At 37.4% G+C, this 25,476-nt stretch overlaps 2 protein-coding genes across 3 annotated transcripts in view; one reads left to right on the plus strand and one right to left on the minus strand.

The window, feature by feature from the left end:
- The window catches only part of LOC120542179 (neurotrophin-4-like), a 164,142-nt gene that overhangs the window by 127,323 nt on the left and 11,343 nt on the right, over nucleotides 1-25,476 (plus strand). The gene's annotated exons all lie outside the window — the stretch shown is intronic.
- The window catches only part of si:ch211-234p6.5 (pleckstrin homology domain-containing family A member 4), a 249,934-nt gene that overhangs the window by 32,244 nt on the left and 192,214 nt on the right, over nucleotides 1-25,476 (minus strand). The window contains exon 22 of one of the 2 annotated variants that reach the window (XM_039774440.1): nucleotides 4,783-4,934. The exons of the other annotated variant lie outside the window; for it this stretch is intronic. Within the exon in view, the coding sequence (XP_039630374.1) occupies nucleotides 4,895-4,934 (40 nt within the window). The 3' untranslated portion in view covers nucleotides 4,783-4,894. Of the gene's footprint in view, nucleotides 1-4,782; nucleotides 4,935-25,476 lie in introns of those variants that run through there. 2 annotated transcript variants of the gene reach the window in all.

A 25,476-nucleotide genomic window follows, 5' to 3' on the forward strand; every position in this document is an offset into this window, starting at 1 on the left:
TGGTGTTTTCAGGTAATGGAACTGGACCTTCTCTGATCTAGAGGGATAAAATCTGACACACAAACGCTGGTGAATCTGCCTTCTTCGTATCTCACCATCACTTTATTTTTTTGTATTCAGTTTTATTGAGTGTTCCTGCTCACATTGAATTAGTATGTACCTTATGGTCTATGATGTCAAAAAAAAAACAGAGACATAGGTATATGTGATATTTGGAATTATTCATTTTATGACCTTTATAGTCCATCCATACATTATCCAACCCACTATATCCTAACTACAGGGTCATTCTGCCGGAGCCAATCCCAGCCAACACAGGGCAAACCTATATAGTACATTTGGAAAACATTGTGGCATGGATGCAACATTATTCATATTATTCATATTCATTTGCATAATATCTTGCAGTTGTAATCAGTGACTGAGTGTTTCGCGTGTTTTTTTTTTCCCCGATCTTGCCAGTGTCCATGTTGCTGTATGGTGGTGTTTCTTTTGTACACCAGCACATGCAGAGGAAACAATAGTACAGAGAGGTCAATTCAGCGCTATATGCAATCATCAAATTCAAATGTTAACAGTTCAAACACATACACGCAAGGACCGTCCTTACTACATTTATGACATGTGTACCTGTTGCATTGTACACACTTCTCTCTATGTTGTGGTTTCTGTTACACACCTGAAAGACAGAGACAATATATGTGACATTTTGAAGAAATCATTTTATGACCTGAATAGTATCAATCAGAAAACATCATCGCACTAATGCAATATTATTTGAAAACAAACAGCGTCAGATCGTGTGTGAATTTATGCTAGCGCTGTTATGTGGACACTGGCAAGTTTATTCACCATTCGACTTTCCTTCATTGCAGTCTTTTATTAATTTTTCTGTTCCGTCCATGTCCAGGAAGATTAGCTACAGTGCCATGTGTTGTGAACTTCTTGATTATGCTGCACACAGTGGACAAAAGAACATGAAGATCTCTGGAGATGGACTTTGTAGCCTTGAGATTGTTGATATTTTCCACAATTTTTGTTCTCAAGTCCTCAGACAATTCTCTGCTCTTCTTTCTGTTCTCCATGTTTAGTGTGGCACACTCAGACACACAACAGAAAGGTTGAGTCAACTTTTCTCCATTTTAACTGGCTTCAGGCATGATTGCTATGTTGCCAGCACCTGTTTCCTGCCACAGGTGAGTTCAAACAAGCATCATATGCTTGAAATAAAACGATTTACCCACAATTTTGAAAAGGTGCCAATAATTTTGTCTGGCCGATTTTTGGAGTTCTGTGTGACATGATGTCAGATTTGGCTTATTTTCTCTGTTTTTGTTGTTCCAATGCACATAAAGGAAATAAACATGTGTATACCAAAACATTTGGAATTGCAACAATTTTCTGGGCAAATTCCAGGGGTGCCAATAATTTCGGCCATGACTGTATTATTTCCACTCTAAAACTCCAGCATTTCACTTCCATATAATCAATCAAGGCATGAGCTGGGAGAACATTGTGCATGTTCTGCGGAGGTGGGGTATGGGATACCAGGCTGCTTGGCTTTATTGGCACATTTACAGGACAAAAGATGCTGACAGAGAGGTGTGAACGGATTTAAGGTGGACCGGATCTACAAGTTTTTTCGTAGGCTCTGGTAATTCTAGTGTTAAAAAAAAAGATCCCCATTCCTCACTGTACTGTCAGTCTGTACTAAGATTCGCATTGACACAAAATGTGTGCAGTACTGTTTGCACCACCAGTTAAGCAGGATATTGGTAGCAAACTTGAGAAACTAAGGGAAGGTTCAAACTAAGAAAAATATTGCATGAAGCTGCTCATGATCAGTTAAGGCAGACATCAGCCCTGATTGGTGCATTAGTCTGTTGCTGTGCTGTCTTAACTTAATATTAATTTTACCATCCCTTTGAGAGAAAAGCAAATGCTTTTAATGAATGACTCTTTTATTAAATGCAGTAAGCATCAATTTGCTGTTATGGGGTGGGCAGGCTACATTTGCATCACAGGCTGACTAGTGTTTATACTGGCTGAAAAGAAATGCTCCATTTATTGAATCAACATTAATTTTCTAACCGCAATATAAAACAGTATAACAGTATATAGTGCTGCCCATATGACTGAACAGCCCAACAACATACTTATGTGCCAGTCAGAAAATGCATACAGTGTAAATTTGACTTCAGTGAAGGTTTAAGCAATTTCAGTTTGCATATGGCAGTTTAAATTTGAATTTAATTTTGCTATTTAGACTTTATTTCTCAGTTTCCGGTTTGATTATTAAGATTAAAACTAACATTATATTTAGGCACCACATGCAACTTTAGCATAAGACATTTGCCATTTATATAGAAAATGTACCTGGCAAAAGTAATCTTTCCATTTAAGTTGGTGTTTAGCAATCAACTGTGACATTTAACCATTTAAGTTGGATATTTAACATTTAAATATATTTTGCCACTTTAAGCTGGACATTTAGCATTTAAGTTGGTCATTTACTATTTAGTAGAGATATTTAGATTTAACACTAGAATCCCTAAAGCCTACAAAAAACTCATAATAACGGGCCACCTTAAATTCCTTTGCACCTCTAAATTAGCGTCTTTTGTTTTGCAAATGTGCCGATCAGCGCAAGCAGCCTGCTATCCCATCCCCACTGTTCCACTGCTGGAGTTAAGTCCATCACAAAATTCTCAGACCTCAGGTCTCTTTATCTGGGAGTGAGGTGCCTTGAGTTGTATAGGGTAAATAATGTATCATTATTTGGAATACATACATTTCTTGTGTGTTCCGTGTCTGCAAGTGTAGAATGACAGGAACTGCTGAACACATAGCTAAAACAGAAACTTTTGTTATACTAATAATGACGTGGAGTGTATAATGTGTGAAGACTTTAGTCCAAATATCAAGTAAACATGTGTGCTTTAATTCAAGAGTATAACCAAAGAAAAAAAATCATTTGATTTTCATGTTGCAGTCAATGAGTTAAAAACCCAAGCTCAAATGTCAATTGACAGGAAGTTGATATGTATTCTTGAATGGTGTAAAGGGTAAGAACTGCTGCCGTATAACCCAAAAGTTCCAGTTCCAAGGCCGGGTGCTCCACATTTTAAGTAGTGAGCTGCTATTATTATTACTGTAATATAATAAAAACATACATTTGATTTGAGTCTGTAACTTCCAGTGTAAATTTTGGCTACTTGTAAAAGCTAGCGCTTGTTTATTTATTATACAGTTGTATGGTGCTAGTGACGTTCACTCTCTGAGTTTATGGCATCTATGTCCATTCTTTTTACAAGAGCAGCAATGACCACAGTTGGTGCTGTGATTGATGCCTGCTGAGAACTATTTGTTGTACCAGCAATCACAGATACAGTGTCCCATGACTGCTATCAGGCTACCATGCGGCATTTGTGCTTTGACAACAAAGACACCAGTGCAGGACATGTGAAAAATGACAGATTTTCTGCAATCTCAGACATCTGGCAACGTTTTTTTGAGAAATGCAAAGAGGTCAAAGTGGTCATAAAGCTTATTGAGCCTTTTCTGGACAAAGACAGAACCATAACAACAGACAGCTTCTTCACAGTGATTTCGCTGACTAATGGACTGCTGCACTGCAACACACATCTGCTTGGCACAATAAGTAAAACTCATGTCCAGTTTTCTTAGTTGAGTAAGTTGGACACAGGGTGGTATTTTTTTTATTTTTTTTTTTTTGTGGAAAAACTCAGAGTCCAGTGCACCAACCCCTATCTATTATGGTTTGCTTTGTTGACTGTTGCAGGTTTGCCAGTTGGCACTGAAGATATTATTTTGCATATTATGCACTGACAATAGAATTCATGGAAGCTGTGTGAAACACCAGATACTCAATGGTGGAGTGGAATGGAGCAGGTGGAATGCTACATATGATAAACAATATGAGCAGAGATGAAATGGAATGAGCTTACTATGAAGAAGCAGTGCCATCTTAGTCAGATACCCAATTCATCACATGCCCTGATTGTGCCATCCTTTGGCTTGACTAGCTAAAGTGGTTGCTTTTCGTAGACTGCACAAAATGTGGACCCAGTTTCATTCTCAGGATTATCCAGAAAGAGAAGTCTATTATGCATTACATCCATTATTTATACACTGATTTGGCAAACAATTTCGAGATATGAAATGATCATGCAAGAGACCTTGATCTCTGGTGTAGAATCATTTCCACATTGAATCCCCATCAGAAATGTAAGTAATAATTTGCAAAAGGCAGCTGGTACTTTTACCATAATACAATCTTCTGTGCTTCGCCACCTGAGATTTATGCATCCTGCCATCACAGTTGAATATAACACTGTCACACTGAATCTATCCCAGCATTTGTTCTGCCCACTCTTTTACAACCAGAATTCAAAACTCCCAAGTCTGGTAAAAGAGTCTAAATTCAGCATGAGTTATTACAGAGGGATTTTTATCCCCTTGTCTTTGCTGGGTATATAGACAAGCAGAAGATGCATTATTGCAGTATGCAAGCTGCCTTTCACAAATTATGCATAGCAGCTTGATGTGTGGTCTACATGGAAATGATTCCACACCAAGAAACAAGGTGATTTTGCGAACCTTTCATAGTATTTCTCAAATATATTTGTTACTATATCATAATGTAACCTTCTTTTCATTTGGCCAGTGCTCTGCAGATCAGCCCAATGACTTGAATGACTGAAGTTTTGAGGTTTTGAAAGATGGGTACTGCAGAGATTAGAAAGCCAGAGTAAGCTGAATTAGGTTTGTTTGCTTGCAATAGTTTTCAGATGTTCATATTGGTGTTTTAGTTTTGTATTTATGTAGGTGCTGGTGGTTAATTATAGTCAGATATAAGTCCATTTATGCCACATCAAAGGGTCCTGTTCTTGCGGCCAGGTAGAGCTGATAGCCTGTAAATTGGAAGTAGTTTCCATCAGAACACTAACAGAGTATTTAAAGACCTGTAGAAACATTTTATGCTGTTTCTCATCTACAAAACATCTCATAGCCTAAGCTACTGCTTAATTAAAAAAAATAATAAAACATAAAATCCTACTATCATCGATTAAAAAGCAACTATTGTCATAAAAGATTTGAGGGAACTCTGTAAAAAAGATTATAAAATCATGGTTCCCAAGAACATCAACTGCAACACATGTAATAGTGTTGGACTTACAGTTGTGTTCAAAATAATGGCAGTGTGTTTAAAAATGTGAATAAAGCTCAAAATCCTTATAACAGCTTTTATTTCCATACATGCAAATGCATTAGGAACAGTGCACATCCTATTCCAAATCAAAACATGAAGAAAAATGTATCAAATTTGTGTTATGAAAGATGAAAGATTTATCAAGACGGTGCTATTCCTTGACAGGAAGTGAAGAAAAGGGAATATTAGGCTGTTCAAAAAATAGTAGTGTGGAGTTCAATTAGTGAGGTCATTCATTCTTTGAAAAAACAGGTGTCAATTACGGCCCTTATTTACGGAAGAAAGGCAGCAAATGTTGTACATCAGGGGTGCCCACACTTTTTCAGCTTGTGAACTACTTTTAAAATAACCAGGTTGAAATGATCTACCTACTTTAAAAATGATATACAGGCAGTCCCCGGGTTACGTACGAGATAGGGACTGTAGGTTTGTACTTAAGTTGAATTTGTATGTAAGTCGGATCAGGTACATTATTTTAATAAATGCTATTGTTGACTGACTGTAACCAAGTGCCCTGCCAATGAATGATGGAGTTTCACCTCTTTCCAACCTTTTTATTATTTCTACTTTATTTTCAATGGTGATGTTTTTTCCCTTCTTTACTGTATTACCAGCACTTGCATCAGATTTGTGTTTCAGAGACATTCTTGAAGGGTGAAGACAAAAGGTTAAGATGAGTTCTTCTGCAAAGCCCTGTACAGCTATCACAGCAGGAAGGCACCCGTCCTCAGCACGTCTGATGTATAGGGTGGGCCAGATATAATTATGCAATTTTCATTACGCTGTTACTTATGCTATTACAGTTATTACGCTATAACAGTTTATTACATAGAAAATCACCCGAAAAATCACAGACCATCGAGAAGTGTGTGAACTGACGACATGAAGAACCTGAAAGATGTGGAAGAAAACAGAAAACTTCTATTTGAATGGATAGAAGAATAGCCAAAATGGCAAAGACTCAGCCAATGATCAGCTCCAGGAAGATCAAAGGTCTAAAGTTACCTGTGAGTACTGTTACAATTAGAAGACACCTATGTGAAGCCATGCTATCAGCAAGAAGCCCCCCGCAAAGTCCCATTGTTGAAAAAAAGACATGCTGAAGAGGTTACAGTTTGCCAAAGAACACACTAAAGAGAAATGCTGTAACATTTTATAGACTAATGAAAGCAAGACTGTTCTTTTTGGGACTAAAGGCCACAGATAGTTTGTCAGATGACCCCCAATACTGATTTCAAGCCACAGTACACTGTGAAGACAGTGAATCATGGTGGCAAAAGCATCATGATACAGGGATGTTTCTCATACTGTGGTGTCAAGCCTATTTATCGCCTACCAGGAATCATGGATCAGTTTGAATACCTCAGAATACTTGAAGAGGTCATGTTGCCTTATGCCGAAGAGGAGATGTCCTTGAAATGGGTATTGTAATAAGACAACGACCCCAAACACACCAGTAAATGAGCAACATCTTGTTTCCAGACCAACAAGATTGATGTTATGGAGTGGCCAGCCCAATCCCCAGACCTTAATGCACTAGAAAACTTGTGGGATGACATCAAAAATGCTGCTTCTGAGGCAAAACCAAACAAATGCAGAAGAGTTGTTGAATGTAGTCCAATCATCCTGGGCTAGAATACCTTTTTACAGGTAGCAGAAGTTGGTCGACTCCATGCAACACAGATGTGCAGCAGTTCTCAGAAATTGTGGTTATACAACTAAATATTAGTTCATTGATTCAAAGGAAAGCAAAATCTTGAAACATTTTTCAGTTTATACAGTGAATGTTTGAGTTTGTAAAGAAGAATGCAGACACTGCTGTTTTTGAACAGCCTAATATTCCCTTTTCATCACTTTCTCTAAAGGAATAACACAAATTTGATACATTTTTCTTCATGTTTTAATTTAAAATAGAATGTACTGTTCCCATTGCATTTGCGTGTATGGAAATAAAAGCTATTATAAAGATTTTGAGTTTTATTCCATTTTTTAAACACACAATGCTATTATTTTGTACACAACTGTACATATATGATGAATAAAAGTTTGTTAAAATAGCAAACCTGACTGCAAAGGTTTGAAAAAAAGTGGCTACTTTGGCTAAGAGATCTCCACGAAGATGAAGAACAAGCTAAACCGACAACTTCTGCAATTTCTATTCAAATTACAGATAATACTTTTCTCAGCCGCTAGAAAGTCTTTAACCAAAAACGCTACCATTTGCAGACAGATTGCACCTTCAAGAGAAATTAACAAATATACCAGGAGCAATGATCTTCAGAGATGTGTGCAGACATGTACACTAGATTCTGCAAGGGGAAAAACTGATAAAGACACAAACAAACATCAAACACAATCAAATGAAACTTTGGCTAAAATTACAGTAACATTCCTTTTTTAAAATCTTTATTGTGTAATGCAAGGATCATTAACATACAAGAACCAGAGGCCTGGCGCTTATGGTATTGTAGGAAGTGTAGAATCATGGCTAAGTGAAAATCATAGAGAAGAAAACTGTATTAGTGGCTTCAGTGGATTCAGAACCTTTTGAGATGCCCTTCCAGGGGTGTGGGTCAAATTTATTTCTACTTGTCCACGGACAAGTAAACTTAGAAAATCCACTTGTCCGCCAGTTAAATTCACTTGCCCATAAACAAATAACAAAAGTGAAAAATAGTTCATTTTTTCTGATCTCTTTTATTGATACCAAAACTGCCTTCCATTTTAAAACTGAAAAAAGTTCTTTCAGGGAGTAGTATTTTGCCACCTTGCTCTAGAGCATTATATAAAAGATTTCCTTATTGTAACTGGCTAATAAACAATGCCTTCATTATAGCTACACTAGTTCTTTTTTCATATATTACAGTTATATAACAGAACACTGTCCTGATTCATTTTCTACCATGTTCTTCAGCTTTTGTCTTGCAACATCTTCTCCCCCAAGAACCTTTACTATCTCAGACAGCATGGGCTGAATGCTGTTCATTTCTGCTTGAGCTGAACTGCATGAGTCCTGGACTGATGGTCCTGCAGAAGTGGATGCTGATGACTTTTCAGGTTTTTTATGAGTGATGTGCCTGTTGCCAGGTGACAGCCAGAATTCCACAGCTGGTCGTGGGTCAAACTCTTCTAAAGAAGCAGTATTGAACAGCCTAGCATAACACTCAACCTCCGAGTGTTCAGCTTTAGAAAACGCTTTTTCAATTGAACCAACTTTTTTCTTACTTTTAGACTTATGTTTCTATCTGATGTACTAAACCCCCAGTTCCTATCCTTTTTTCTTTCTGCACATAACCAATCACCACACGATAAACGTATTTGTGAAATTAAAACTAGTTATAAGCTAGCACTGTGTCCGTATTTTTTTCAATGGACCTTAATACACTCCCTTAGGTTTTTCAGTGCCTGTTGCCCCAGTTTTAATCAAGCAATGATCCATTTCTCATCCACGATTCTACTTGTTTCAGTTTCAGCAACACGCATATAGCGAGAACAACGTGCTTACCGCAGTGCATTATGGGTTACACAGGTAATTCCTAATGAAATATTCAAAATTCCGCAAGATGGTACATTTCCAAAGAAGTAAATATTACTGATGTTGTCTGGAAAAAAATAATTTCGTCTAAGTGAAGATTTTTATTGATATTTCATAACATTTGGAAACCGTTAGAATGTTTTCTTCTTTATTTTTAATAAACTGACAGCGCAAAACCAACTTGTTTTATATGAAAAAATTCTCTAATCAAAAATTATCTATAGACAGCTCATCAAAATTGATGTCACGCAATAAATTTCTTAACTCCTCAATATATCACAACCTACGCGAAATCGCAAATTTCAGGAAAGATTAACTGCCTAACAAGCTTTATGTGGAGAAAACAATTGCATTGTAGCCTAGGTGAAATGACCGCATTTTTATGTAGAAAAAATGAATTTTATCAATAACATATAAAAGTTATCGATTATAATGAAAAATCATCAAGTTACATCGTAATGTCGGCATGAAAAAAATGGCCGCATCTCCAAGCGTGTAAATAGTAGGGTAAAATACTTATGTAAGACCACAAGAGTGATTCCCCTTTGAAAAATCAGCAGTCATTGTGTAAACAATATTGAATAACAATTTGAGACATGAAGAACATGCCTAAGTCGACTGTTTCTGCACGAAGTACGTACCCAAATGTTTAAAATTTGAAAGCAGTGGTAAAAATGTGCCCTACACAGCACATATCATTCCTTTTTCTCCAGAAAATTGCACTTGTCCGTGGACAGCTGAAACCAGAAAACACGGTTGTCCGACGGTCAATTTACCCGTGTCGGACGAGTCGGGCGTTGGATTTCCGCACCCCTGCCTTCACTTTCTTTGCACTTTATTTTGTTGTATATTTCATTTTGAATAGAAGTCCTGCCTACAGTCTACACTGTATATAACCCATAATGACAATGTGAAAACATGTTTTCAGAATTGTTTTCAAATTTATTAAAAATTAAAACCTGAAGTCTCTCACTCGTATAAGTATTCAAACATTTCATTCACTGCTTTTTAGAAGCACCTTTGGCAGCAGTTAGATTGGTTGGGAAGCATCTATAAACTGCCGCCTTCAGTTCTCTCTAGAAATGTTCTATTGGGTTTAAGTCTGGGCGTTGGCTGGGCCACTCAAAGATAGTCAGAGATGTGCCCCAAAGCCACTTTAGAGTTGCCTTACATGCATGCTTCAAGTCATTGTCATGCTGATGGTCCCCATCATCTCAGTCTGAGGTATGTTTAAAGGGATCTTCACAAGACATAGTGCTTGGATAACATCAGAAAATCTTTTTCCTCATGCTCTCAGAATTCTTTAAACTGTCATACGCCTTTCACTCAAGATAGCTTTAGTCTAGGCACTCTTCCATAAGCATCTGACTGATGGAGTGCCTCTGAGATGGTATTCCTTCTGATAGGATCTCCCATAACAGTAGAGGACTTCTGAAACTCTGATAGAGTAACCATTGGGTTCTTGGTCACCCCTAACCAAGAACATTCTTGCTGTGTTACTCAATTTGGCCAACTCTAGGGAAAGTCCTTAGGCCTCATTTATAAAACTTGCTTATGCTCAGAAGTGCTTTACAGCATGAATTAGCTGACAGTTAGGATTCTCACAGTCATCCAAGAGTGATGTCATGCCTTTTGTTTAGGTTGGCATAATTAAGATGATACCTTAATGTAACCAAGCTGAAATCAAAAGACAATTTGTAGCATTTGTTGATTTTCCTAAAGTAATCTGAGCAGTTGACTGCACACATTAATTAAGGCATCACAACAGAATGAATTAGCTTTTGTAAACAGAAAACACTTTAATTCATTTAAAATACGCCTAATATGTGATTTTCAAATATGTCTGACTAATGTTTTACCAGGTGACATGGCTCAACCCACGATTCCTTTATTTTACTAAATACAGACTACAGACGTTCTGTGTGATGGTTGGCTTCTTGGTAAGTAAACCTAATTAATAGGATTGTAATTAAGTTTAGTAAATTACAAACAACTTGTATAATCTTTATTTCAGATGATTGTGCATACAAAACAAGAGAGGAGATATAATTAAAGGCACTATCACACACAATCACTGATAGAACCAATATATTCTGTATATCCATCCATCCATCCATTTTCTAACCCGCTGAATCCGAATACAGGGTCACGGGGGGTCTGCTGGAGCCAATCCCAGCCAACACAGGGCACAAGGCAGGAACCAATCCTGGGCAGGGTGCCAACCCACCGCAGTATTCTGTATATTATAAGTTATAATATCTTTTTCTTTCTCTTCAACTTTTCCAACTTCAATGTGGGTTCAAAATGCTTGATCATCCTTCACCATACAGCTCAGTCCTGTATCTCCTCCCATGTCAGATCCTTTCATTCTTTTACTTTGTCCATCCACCTTTACTTTGGCCTCCCTCGCTTTCTCTTCTCCTTTACTTCCATTCACCTTACTCTTTTATCCCACATGTTCATTGTCTTTCCTTATCATATGTTTATACCACTTCAACCTACTTTCCTGTACTTTCTTAAATATCTCTTCTACTTTTGTTGTACTTCTGATTCTCTTATTTCTTATTATGTTCTTTTTTGTATCTCTCCAAATCCATTTCACATTGTCATTTCTGCACCATCTAATTTGTTCTCCTGCACACCCTTTATTGCCCATTTCTTAGCTCCATACATCATTGCTTATCTTACAACTGTCTTAAAAACTTTTAACTTTCACTTTAATTCTTTTTTCACACAATACTCCTGATACCTACTCCCAATTGTTCCATCCAAACTGCACTCTATGGCTTATTGCTGCATCTAATTTTCTGTCTTTGGCTACCACTGATCCTAGATATTTAAATTTATCCACTGTTTTCAATGGTTCTCCCTGCAGACATACATGTGACTCATGATCATCATTAAACCTCATATATTCTATTGTCTTCCCATTTATGTTCAATCCTCTATATTCCAAAGCCCTTCTCAATTCTTCCAATTTTCTCTCCACTTCCACTTCTGGTTCTCTACAACATAATGTCATCAGCAAATAGCATGCACCAGGGGGGCTGGCTTTTTATTCCATAACTCAGCACATCCATAGCCAGATCAAAGAGGTAAGGACATAAAGACGATCCCTTGTGCAGACCTGCTTTAACAGGTGTCTTGTCTGTTACTCCAAACCTGTTTTTAACCCAAGTCCTCATTCATACATATATTTGTCAATCCTCACATACTTCAGGAAGTGTGGTGCAGTGGTTAAGGCTTTGGACTTCAGACTATGAGGTTGTGGGTTCAAATCCCGCTACTACCATTGTGTAACCATGAGCATGTCACTTGACATGTCTGTGTTCTAATTGGAAAAAAAATGTAACCAATTGTGCCATAAATGTTGTAAGTCGCCTTGAATAAAGACATCAGCCAAGTAAGTAAATGTACTTCTCTGGCACCTCCAGCTGTCTTGACGTGATACTCTATCATAAGCCTTCTCCAAAACAATAAACACCATATGCAAACCTTTGTTTTTCTCAATGCAAAGATTGCATCAGTTGTTCCTCTCTTCAGCATACAGTAAAACCAAACTGCTCTTCCCCTTCTCTAAGCTTGTTCTCTAAAACCTATTCCCAAATTTCCACTAAGTGTGACATCAGGTTTATTTATCCCTCTATAATTTACACAATCCTGAATATCTCCCTTCTCCTTATAAATGGGCTCAATCACACTGTTCCTCCACACATCTGGTATTCTCTCCTGTTCATAGATATTCTGCATTAGATCCCACAGCACATCTACTTTCTCTTTTCCTAAACTCTTCCACACTTCTGCTAGTATTTCATTCAGTCTTGTCACTTTTCCATTTTTTATTCTTTTCAGTGCCTCCTTTAATTTCTACCTCCTCGTTCTTAAGTATTAGCCCTTCATTTGAAACTCCATCCCACAATACTACCCTTGGATTTTCTCCATGCAACAGCTTTTCAAAATACTTCTTTCATCTGCTTTATCGGAGTAAATTCCTTTAAAGCCTTGTTCCTAGCCTTTGATATTATAAAAATCATTCTCTCTCCCTCTTATTATCTCCAGTTTCTCATACACTTCCTCCAAAGCTTGTGCCTTGCCGCTGTCCTCTTTGCCTCCTTGTCTGCCTATACATTTCTGTATCTTCCTCACTTTCTGACTGATACCATGCCTTTTTTCCTCCTTCTTAGCCTTTATCACGTTCTACACTTCTCTGCTCCACCACCATGTCTCTTTGTTCCAAGATGGCCATTCTTCCCAACACTCCTTCACTTGCTCTTAATACAACTTTGCTAGTCTTCTCCCACCATTCCTCACCACTCTCAAATATCTGCATTTCTTTTAAAACTTTCTCCCTAAACCTATCCCTAAGCCTTTCCTCTTTTATGCCCCACCAATTGGTGTTGCTTGCTACTGTTTTATTCTCCTGCTGATTATGATCTCCCAGTCGAACACCACCACTTTATGCTGCACTGTCACACTTTCCCCATTTATGACCTTACAATTCTTTATCTCTTTATACTTCACACTCAGTACGCATACATGCACACATCATGGCTGTCACTCATTCCCAGCATTCATTTGAGGCATTCCACCCTGCATGCACTCGCTTTTTCACCTCTCTTCCACAATCCCCCTTACTCTGTACTGTTGATGGCAAGTATTTAAACTCATCCACCTTTGCCAACTCTACTCCTTGCATCCTCACCATTCTGCTGATCTTCCTCTCATTCACACACATTTATTCTGTCTTGTTCCTAATGACCTTCATTCCTCTCCTCTCTAGAGCATATCACCACTTCTCCAGGGTCTCCTCAATCTGCTTCCTACTCTTGCTGCAGATCACAATGTCATCAGCAAACATCAGAGCCCAAGGGGACTCTTGACTAATCTCGTCTGTCAACACGTTCATCACCATTGCAAATAAAAAATGGCTCAGAGCCAATCCCTGATGTAATCCCATCTCCACACTGAATGCATCCAGCACTCCAACCACAGACCTCATCACTGTCACACTTTCCTCGTACATATCCTCTACAACTCTTGCATACTTCTCTGCCACTCCTGACTTCCTCATACAATACCACAACTCCTCTCAAGGCACCCTGTCATATGCTTTCTCCAGGTCTTTAAAAAAACAAAGCAGCTCCTTCTGGCCTTCTCTATACTTCTCCATCAAAACCCTTGGGGCAAACTTTGTATCTGTTGTGCTCTTTCTTGGCATGAAACCATACTGCTGCTCACTAATCATCACCTCCCTTCTTAACCTAGCTTCCAGTATGCTTTCCCATAACTTCATGCTCTGGCTCGTCAGTTTTATCCCCCTGTAGTTACTATAGCTCTGCACATCCCATTTATTCTTAAAAATCGGTACCATTAGGGAATCATGTCCCTTGTGTTCCCTGCCTGGAGTTTCATGTTTTCCTGGTGGGTTTCCACAGCATGCTCCAGTTTCCTTCCAAGAACATGCAGGTTTGGAGATTTGGTGAAGCTAAAATGATGCTAGTGTATGTGTATGTTTGTATTCACCTTGGGATGAACTGATGCCCCATCCAGGGATTGTTTCAGCTTCACACCCAATGCTTGCTAGAATGGGCACGTCCCTGGATTGATGGATGTAATCATTAAACATCCATCCCTTTCAGAGATACCAGGCAAGGTGACCTGGGAATTTAATGGATGTTTCGTGCAATTTACAACACAGTGAAACCGAACATTGTTTTCTCACCTTGATGATACCTCACACTGTCATCTGGTTGAATCGTCCAGATTTGCATAAAGTGTAAGCTCAAATATAAACCGTATACTGCTTGCATAGCAGCAGCGTCTGCAAACGCATGCGTTGGGTGAAATATAAGACCACCCTAAGTCACAAGCTGATTTACTTTCTTTTTTAATAAATGAGTTAACAATTACTAACTCAGATGACATGGCAAAATCTACTATCCCATCTCCTTCCCCATTTCTCTCCATTACCCCTGATCATCTATGTACCCTCTCTCTATCATCTCTCTACTCTTTCTCACATACCCTTTTAGATCACCACCAACAATCCACTCTTCTTCCTCTTGTACCTCCCTAAGCTCTTTATCCATTTGTGCCCAGAAAATGTTTTTCTTCTCTTCCTCATAGCCCACTTGAAGACATATGCACAGATTATATTAACCACAATCTAATTGCATCCCAGCTTGACATTCATTACCTTATCACTCCTCCTATTCACAGTGACAAGACTATTTTTAGTTCTTTGGATATTACTATAACTAAACCATTTCTTCCATGCTCATTTGCTCCAGTACATAACAACCTAAGGTCTCTTTCCAATTCTCTTCCCTTATTCTGCTTCTATTAATTAGAGATGCATGAATCAAACTGCCTTATATTGAAATTGGCAGTTGTTTGCTTGTTACTGTGAAATCAGAAATTGGCCACCAGTTTTCTGACATATAGTATGTTAAGCTGTGGACATGAACAGTACTGGCAAACTGCAATAAGTGAAAACTACTGAAGAAAATAACTATTTTAAAGTGTCTGAAATTGACAAGATTGATATTTGTAGAGTTTGCAGTGAAAAAGTTAGTTCTGGTGGATTTAAAACTGACATTTGTAATGACTAATTTGAATAGATACTTGTGGGTGGGTTCATCACTTTGCAGAGCATGCTGAATTTTGCATCATTCACATGCTCTTGTATAGTATCTGGCCTGCTAAGTCATAAATTCCATGTGAATGCTCAAAGAACTTTGAATTTCAATTCAGACAAATAAAAAAGCTTCCCAAATTATATTAATTGAGACTAATGTTGATCTTTTACCGTAGTTAATTGATTCAAATATAACCTATAGCCTGGTCAGCCAGAAATGTCTTTAATTGCTTTTTTAATGCAGACAAAGTAACAAATTAACAGTGATCTCTCTTTGTTCCAAATAGTCTGACTGGAAACCCACGTAAACATATTGAAGTGGGAAAGTGAAACAACACAACTCCAATAAGTGTGAAGGCACGTGAACGCAGCATTGCAACAATGTAGTGAAAACCACTAAAGAACAAAATCTGTCTCTACTATCAGTACTAACACTTTCTGAAAAGATGTGGAAATATGACTGGGGTAGCAAAAAGTGTAATACTAATAAAATATTGGAGTTTATTGTTTTAGATAACCCACATTTTATCATAATACAAGCTACACTAACAAAATGTATTTAGAGAAAAAAAAGTACTTTTGATGAGCTTTTGCACTTCCAAGGTAAAGCCCACAAAAAACAGCCCCCATCCTACCCTTCTCAACACATTCTCTAAAACAGTGTTTGTATCACCTTCAATTTGGACTTTCAGTTGCTTGGACACATTCACAAACATTGACTCTCTCACCAGGCCAGTTTGAAGTGGTCTGTCATCTTAAACCTAAAGTAAATGTATGTAAATTAAAAAAAGTAATGTTTAGGATTTGCAAAGAAACACTTGACTGCTTTGGGAAAACCATGCAGACAGTTCCTAGAAAAGTGTTTACATCCTTATCTCAGACAGCTTTCACTCAAAAAAAAAAAGAAAAAGAAAATGATTGACTTGTTTGTCATAGTTGTGCACTCTGATGACATAGCACTGATTTTTTTTTAAATCCGGTCTGATAGTTAAGTGTCATTTAATTTCCTTTTGTAAAAAACTAAATACAAGCTGCATCAAAAGTGAATGAATGGCAGGATGCATATATGTGTATTCTCCACGAAATTTAAGGTACTTTTTCATATATAACTGAGTTCGAAGAAGATGCTTTCTTTACTGAACTAGAACCAGGACCAGCCTCAAGAATACAGTGGAACCTCGGGTCACGACCGTAATGTGTTCCAAAAAAAAATTTTACATTTTAAAAATCCAAAATTTATACAAAACTAACCACAAACAACCAAGAAAAGTAACATTGCAGGAGTTCACGCTATAACCTTATGAACCGATTGCTGTAAACGCTTTTTTTTTTTACTTTTAAGCACAGGGAAAAAAAATTAACATTTGAAAAATCAGTAATTTATACAAAAACTAACCATAAACAACCAAGAAAACTAACCTTGCATGAGTCGAGTTCTGGCATGAAGGAAGTGAGGAGGAACTGGGTGGAGAGGAGATTACAGTTTTGAGGTAAAGTCCCTCTGCGCGATGCACGTCTGACCAAGAATAATGTATGCGTACGAACTGGAAGGGAAACGAAATAGAACACAAAGAGTTCACAGCAAATGCACAGGGAGAGACTGAACACGTGCGGAAATCATCGGCACGTATAAACCAGAAGGGAAACTAGCTTGTTCGTCACCTGAGTGTGTGGTCATGAACAGATGCAAAAGTTTGGTGAACTTTTTGGTCATAACCCAATTTGTACGTGTTCTGAGACGTTCGTGACCCAAGGTTCCACAGTAATAATAATAGCAACAACAATATAGTGAACGTTTTGTTCATTAAAATGAAAGATGGCGATGTTTGGACTCATTGTGTGGCACACTGCTGTACAGCCCCACTAAGGTTTGCCTAATTTTGATGGCTTGTGCAGTTTTGCACAACATTGCACAGAAACATGAACTGCCTCTGCCATCTGAGAAGTACCAAGATGAGCATATGCATCATGCACCCAGACCCAGTCCCTCAGTTTATCAACTCAATGACAAATCAAAGATGTTTGAATGTTGTACATGGAATGTAAAGACTTTTGTATGTGTTGCAACATTGCCATTTAATTGGCAAAGTTATTTTATTTTATTTTATTTTTTTTTTGCAAATTCAGTGAAATTAGTCTTATGTCAAAGTTTTGTGCATAAAGCCTTTGTCAATTCATGTTGTTTACTGGCTGAAGTATGGGCACTGTATGATGGCCCATTTCTACTGTCGTTTCCACTTAACTGCTGTTACTTGCTCCCACTGTTGTTTCTGTGACACCCACAGAGAGACCAGCAAAAATATATTTTTGTTGTGCTTCCCCACTTAAGTCAATAATACCCCAAGTTCACATTCACTAAAGATTTGCTTTCAGTGTTCTTGCATGATTTATAGTAAATATAACGCTCAGGAATATGTGCAAATTTATGTGGTGATTAGATCAGGAGTATTAAAAAATGCATTTTTACAGCATATTTGGTTGCTGACAGCAAGTGGATAAAAGTTCATGCACAGTGCATAGTTTAAAGTTGATCTGAGAGTTATAAAAGAACTTGCCACGATGTATGGTGTACATACAGTTTTATAAATTTGAATTTCATTTTGTCTTTCAAATGTAAGCAGAATTTTTGTATGCAATCTAAGCAAGGCTTTAAAAATGAGGCCCATGGTGGTTCCGGACTTCTTCCATTTCACAATTATTGAGGCTATCATGCTCTTGGGAACACTCAAAGGCTTTAAATTTTTTTTTATACCCTTGTCCTGATCTATGCCTCTCTACAGTTTGATTGCAGAAGTCTAAAGATGGTCCCTTGGACTTAATTTTGTTTTGAAATGCAGTATGAAATATGGCACCCTATCTACACTGGTATTTGCCTTTCTAGACTATATTAAATCAATTCATTTTACCACAGGTGGATTCCAATTGAGACACTTCTCAAGAATTTGGAGTGCCACAGCAAAGGGTCTGAATTCTTATTTGAATAAGATATTTCAGCTTTTGATTTTTAAGTAAATTCGCATACATTTCTGAAAACACATTTTCATTTGTCAGTATGGATTGTTGAGTGTAGACTGCTGGGCAGGAATAGAAAAAAATATTCATTTAAAATGAGATCTACAACACAATAAAGTGTGTAGAATGAGAATTCATCTCAGTACTTTCTGCATCCACTGTGCACATGTATCCAGAATGATAGACCAGGAACAAAAGGAGAAGGTGTGGTACCATATGTAAAAATATTAAGGGCCACAAAATCAAGACAGCATAGAAAATATGATAAAATCACAGTGAGTTAAGCTAGTATAAGGTAGAGGTCTAGACATTTCAAAAGTTGAATGTTCTAAAGGCCTACAAATTCTGACGTTTTGAGTAGTATCATTATTTTGTCAAATAAAGCATGTGTGCAATAAAAATGATTTGTAGTGATTTTTGAGGGATTTAAACTTTGCAAACATTAACTTGGATGTCCTTTTCAGAACTGCAAAAGAAAAATGATGAAATAATGCTAAATGCAAATATCTATTTTATCACTCAGTTTGTTTCAAGATCAACACATGGCCTGTACAGATCTTATCTTTTCAAATAATAAAGACAGAATAATAAAAACAGATGTTATTGATACTTTAACCATCAGTAATCACAGCTTGATAACATTTGAAATCATTTATGAAACCACAGAAATGTACACAAAAACAAAGACTTAAAATTTGTGGAAAACGGAATTTATGGGGATGAGGAATTAATCAGATAACATAAATTGGATAGCTTAATCTGTGTAACTATGAAAGATAAGTGGTGTCAATGTATATTATCAAAAAAAAATCATTAAATACTTAAAACTGAAAAGATCCCTGTACAAAAAATAGATATATAAACATTCAAATAATTCTGACTTAGAGGAACACAGAATACTATAGCAACATCAAAAAAAAACACTCTAAAGGTCAAACAAGAAACTGAAATTAAAAAAAAGTGAAGTAAAAATAATCATCAAGCAGTTTGTTGAGAGCTACCCCAGAAAAAAGGCAGTAAAAGCTCATTTAAGAAACTTTGGAGATGAATAAAGAGAAATAATTGAAAATGAGAAGAAAATAACAAACTAAATAAATATTTCATTGAAGTATTTGTAAAGGAAGAAACAAATGGAATGTTCCATGCAGAAGTAAAAACAAGCTATGAGTTAATTTAAATGAAAAGATTCAGGCTTGCTTCAAACACTCTGTACGTTGAAGACTAATAAAACCCAAAATCTGATGAGATTTTACTAGTTGTAGTAAAAGAGCAGAAACAAACCATATAACAAGAGAATTGCAAACATGACTGGTATTTACAAAGCAGTGTCTTACTTCTAAAACATGCAAAATAATGGAAACCATAATCTATACTAATAAAAGGTAAAGCCCTCACTCACTCACTGACTGACTGACTCACTCATCACTAATTCTCCAACTTCCTGTGTAGGTAGAAGGCTGAAATTTGGCAGGCTCATTCCTTACAGCTTACTTACAAAAGTTAAGCAGGTTTTGTTTTGAAATTCTACGCGTAACGGTTGACAACGTCTGCCATTTTGAACTTTGTTATTTATGGCCCCATCTTCACGAAATTTGGTAGGTGGCTTCCCTGCGCTAACCGAAACTGATGTACATACTTATTTCGGTGGTATGATGCCACTGTAGGCCGCCATATTGAACTTTCCAGCGTCACTAATTCTCCAAATTCCCGTGTAGGTAGAAGGCTGACCCCATCTTCACGAAATTTGGTAGGCGGCTTCCCTGCGCTAACCGAAACCGATGTACGTACTTATTTCGGTGGTATGATGCCACTGTCGGTCGCCATATTGAACTTTCCAACGTCACTAATTCTACAACTTCCCGAGGAGGTAGAAGGCTGATATTTGGCGGGCTAATTCCTTACAGCTTACTTACAAAAGTTAAGCAGGTTTCATTTCGAAATTCTACACGTAACGGTCATAACGGTCGACAACGTCCGCCATGTTGAACCTTCTTATTTATGGCCCCATCTTCATGAAATTTGGTAGGCGGCTTCCCTACGCTAACCGAAACCAATGCACGTACTTATTTCTGTGCTTTGACACCACTGTCAGCCGCCATATTGAACTTTCCAACAGTCTTTGTTACTTATGGGCCCATCTTCAAGAAATTTGGTACGCGGGTTCCCAACGCTAACTGAATCCTACATGCGTACATATATACGTCCATAGCCTGCAGCTCAGTCACCATGTGAGGTGGCGTTGGGTCCCCCATCCCAACGCCTCCCACGTTGTTGGCTGCCTGCCTATATAGGGACGTCCGTCGCTCTGGTCTCTACATTCCCATCCTTGCTTCGCCATGGGATTCACGTCTCCCTGCTGATAACTACAGCCTTTTTATTTAATCCATGGCTTCTCCGCTGTGTTATTGTTCATTTATTATGATTATAGTTATTGTGTAGGTATTTTAGATTTACTTTACATTGTTCAGGTACCCATTTCCTTTATCGTTCCAACCATACCCCTATTAACATGTCTATCAAGGTGATCACCATCAATCAAAGAACTGTCACTTACCGAGTGGTTTCCATGCCCGGAGATGGCACCTACCTTTTCCATTCTCTTTGTTACATATTGCACGGCCATATCAGGCTCACTCTTGATATCGGAGGAATATTGTGTCTTATGTATTGAATGACTGGGACAGGTTCAAGATGTGGACTGATGACGGTACAGGAAATAATTATACTACACAGGGGCACTATAAGAGTGAAATGCTTAAGCCCTTCACCTATGCTTCTGTATGTGAGTTGATGGCTGCCGCTGAATTGTTCGGTTGTCGCTTTCAAGTGTACCAAAATGGCCAAATATTTTACACCTTTGGACAACCGCCAATGTCTCTTAAACATCTTAGATTCACAGGTGACGGTTTCAGTAGTGGACACTTTGATGTTTATGAATGTTTAAACTCTCAAAAGCTGGATGCGAAGTTATCGATGAAACCGGTTGTATGCTTACAACGCTCGACAGATGCCGAATGTCACTTCAACACAAGTCGTGCAAATAATAACGGAATTGAAAGAAACCATGAAACTCAAACTGATTATGACAGCAGCAATCCAAGCTGTGAGAAAACAGTAAAAAGGATGCGTGTCAGACGTCATGGTACATTTTCTGATGCAGCTAGACGAAAACAACTTTGTGACGCTGCCGCCAAGTACTCGCAGAAAAATCCACAAGTTAATAGACATGCTGTTGCTAAATTCTTGCAGGCAATTCCACAACTTCGTAGCAACACTGTCGCTAAATACTCGCAGGTGATTCCACAAGTTCATAGACACGCTGCCGCGAAATATTCGCAGGCAAATCCACAAGTTAATACCGGAATTGCCTGTTAAACATCTTAGATTCACAAGTAGCGATTTGGGTAGTGAAGACTTCGATGAATGAAACCTGTTATCTTCACAACGGTTGACAAACACGGAATGTAACTTGAACACAGCACGTCTTCCAAATACAAACCTGATTGAAAGAAATAATGATAATCAAATCTTTGATGACAACAACACTCATAACAGTGACAAAACAATTACATTGACAATCATGTTACGTTTTCTTTAAAATGTTTCCTTTTCTTTTTCTTTCATTTGTTAAAATCTTTATTTTCTAAAGCATTAATACATCAAACTCTTCATTTGTGTTCATTAAATTGTTATAATTTTTTTTTTTTTTTTTTTTTTATTAATTTTATTACAATCAATACATAGCAATCAAGTTTTACAAAAAAAAAGAATTATGCTAAGAACAGATCGATCCCCACCCTTGAGAGAGAGAGCAAGCCAAACGGTGTAAAATTTAAGGCTTTTAAAAATACCTAAATCAACAAATTCTCTGTGCTTTATAAAATCATTTCAAAATATTACTGATTAGATCCTGCCATGTTTTGAAAAAGTCTGCACAGATCCTCTAACTGAGTATTTGATTTTTTCCAATTTTAAATAATATAACACATCAGTTTCCCACTGACTTAAAAGAGGAGAGTTTGGGTTCTTCCAGTTTATCAGAATAAGTCTGCGTGCCAACAGTGTAGTGAATGCAATCACAATTTGTTTGTCTTTCTCCACTTTAAGACCCTCTGGAAGAACCCCAAACACAGCTGTTAATGGGTTAGGAGGGATTGTGAGTCCAAGACTGTCTGAGAGGTAATTAAAAATTTTTGTCCAGAATAATGTTAATTTGGAGCAGGCCCAGAACATGTGACCTAGTGAGGCTGGGGCTTGGTTGCAACGTTCGCAGGTTGGATCATGCCCTGGAAACATTTTGGAGAGTTTTAGTCGAGACAGATGTGCTCGATATATAATTTTGAGTTGTATAATTGTATGCTTTGCGCATATGGAGCTTGAGTGAATTCTCTGCATTGCTACTTTCCACTCCTTTTCTGATATATTAATTGAGAGGTCATTTTCCCAGTGTCCTCTTGGATCTTTGAAAGGAAGGGATTGTAAAAGGATTTTATATATTGTAGAGATGGAGTCTAACTCCTTGAAATTGAGCAATAATTTTTCCAGCGTGGATGAGGGTGCAAGATGAGGAAAATCTGGAAGGTTCTGTTTAACAAAGTTCCTGATTTGAAGATAGTGAAAGAAATTTGTAGCTGGAATGTTAAATTTGGAATGTAATTGTTCATAGGATGCAAAGGCGTTGTCTATATAAAGATCTCTAAGCAAGTTAATTCCAAATTTTTCCAGATATTAAAAACTGCATATGTTTGTGAGGGTTGAAAGAGGTGGTTCTTTTGCAGGGTGCCACAGAAAGAAGCTTCTCCGTCTTAAAATGCTTTCTACATTGGTTCCAGATTCTAAGTGAGTGGAGCACAATTGGGTTATTAGTGTATTGCCGATAGCGTGTGTTTATTGGAGCACAAAGCAAGGAATACAAAGAAGTACTGCAGGATTTTACTTCTATTGCGGTCCATGCCTGTGTATGTTCTTCTATTTGTGTCCAGGTTCTTATCGACTGTATATTTGCCCCCAGTAATAAAACTGGAAGTTAGGTAGAGCCATGCCGCCTTCTGCCTTTTGTCTTTGTAGGGTCGCTCTTTTGATGCGTGGATGTTTAGAATTCCAAATAAATGAGGTTATTGTTGAATCTAATTGCTTAAAGAACGATTTATTAATGTATATTGGTATGTTTTGAAATAAAAAGGAGCTTAGGAAGAATATTCATCTTAACAGTGTTAATTCTTCCAGCTAGTGTGAGATGAAGGGTTGACCATCTATGCAAGTCTTGTTTAATTTTTTCCATACAGACGACGAAATTTTTTGATAAAGAGCTTTATGTTTACTTGTGATGTTTACCCCGAGGTATTTAAACTGTTCTGCAATGATAAAAGGAAGGGTGTCTAATCTAATATTATATGCTTGCGAATTCACGGAAAGAGTACACTTTTATTCAGATTAATTCTGAGACCAGAGAGCTTTTGAAATTCTGTGAGTGCTGCTAAGACTGCAGGCACAGAATTTTCTGGGTCCGATATATACAGTACCATGTCATCTGCATATAATGAGATTTTCTGTTCCAGTCCTTCTCTGCTAATCCCCTTTATCTGATCAGTATTTCGACAATGTATTGCCAGTGGTTCAATGGCAATTGCAAACAGCAGTGGTGACAAAGGGCATCCTTGTCTTGTGCCACGTTCTAGTTTAAAGTAGTCTGAGCAAATGTTATTGATGCAAACTGAAGCTTCTGGGTTAGTATACAGTAATTTAATCCATTCACAAATGTTGGGCCAAACCCAAACTTCTCCAAAATAGTAAAAGGTATTTCCATTCAATCATGTCGAATGCTTTTTCTGCATCCAATGATAATAATATTTCTGGGGTGTTTGATTTAGTTGGTGAGTATATTACATTAAACAGGCGTCGAAGATTTGAAGATAAGTGTCGGCCCCTAATAAATCCAGTTTGGTCTTGTGATATTATTGAGGGAGCACTTTCTCCATCCTTCTAGCTATGATTTTAGAGAGTATTTTAACGTCGTTATTCAGAAGTGAAATTGGTCTGTATGATGCACATTGTAATAAGTCCTTATTTTGTTTTGGAAAGACAGTGATTAGTGCTTGGCGAAAGGTTTGTGGAAGAGATTGGTTATCTATGGCTTCTTTAAATGTTGCTAATAGGAGGGAGCTAGCTGAGCGGAGAATTTCTTGTAAAACTCTGCAGGGTAGCCATCAGGGCCTGCTGCTTTTCCACCTTGGAGTGACTTTATAGCATCCAGTAATTCTGATAATGACAGAGGTTTATCGAGCTCCTCCACACTAATAGCGTCAATTTGTGGTATCTGTAATTTATCCAGAAATGCATTAGATTGTATATTGTCTTCTTTAAACTCAGTAGTATATAGGGATTTATAGTAGTCTCTAAAAGTGCACATTATATTTTTGTGTTCGATGATTTTATCTCCATTCGTGTTAGTAATTACCGAGATTGCGTTGCGCACTTCTTGCTTGTGAATTTGTTGCGCTAAAAGCTTATTAGCTTTCTCTCCATGTTCATAATAATGATGTCTGGATTTGTAAATTAGTTGTTCGGTTTCTTTAGTTGTCAAGAGGTTTAATTCTGAATGTAGAGCCTGCCTCCTCTTATGTAGAGTCTCGCTTGGTAGTCTGGCATGTTCTTCATCTATTTTAGTAATTTCGCTTTTTATCTCTGCTACTTTCTTCGCTTCGGATTTATTTCTGTGGGAAAGATATGAGATAATCTGTCCTCTTAAGAAGGCCTTTTCTTTTTCATAACTTCTTTAAAACACTACTTCTCCGCTGCGAAGCGCAGGTATTTTGCTAGTATGAGATAAACCAGAAAAGAACTTGCATGAAAATAGCATAATAATTAAAAGTCAGAATGGACCAATCTATTTTAAAGTTTTTGAACAGTATTTGAAAAAAGAAAAGAATATTACATAATATACTTATACTTTCAAAAAGCCTAATACAGTCCTTCACTGAAGATTAATTTTGAAGCTAGGAGCAGCTGGAATTAGGGGTAACCTATAAAAATAAGATTTCAAGTTGGTTAAATGGCAGA

Source organism: Polypterus senegalus, chromosome 13 (genome assembly GCF_016835505.1).
Source record: "Polypterus senegalus isolate Bchr_013 chromosome 13, ASM1683550v1, whole genome shotgun sequence".
Lineage (NCBI taxonomy): Eukaryota > Metazoa > Chordata > Cladistia > Polypteriformes > Polypteridae > Polypterus > Polypterus senegalus.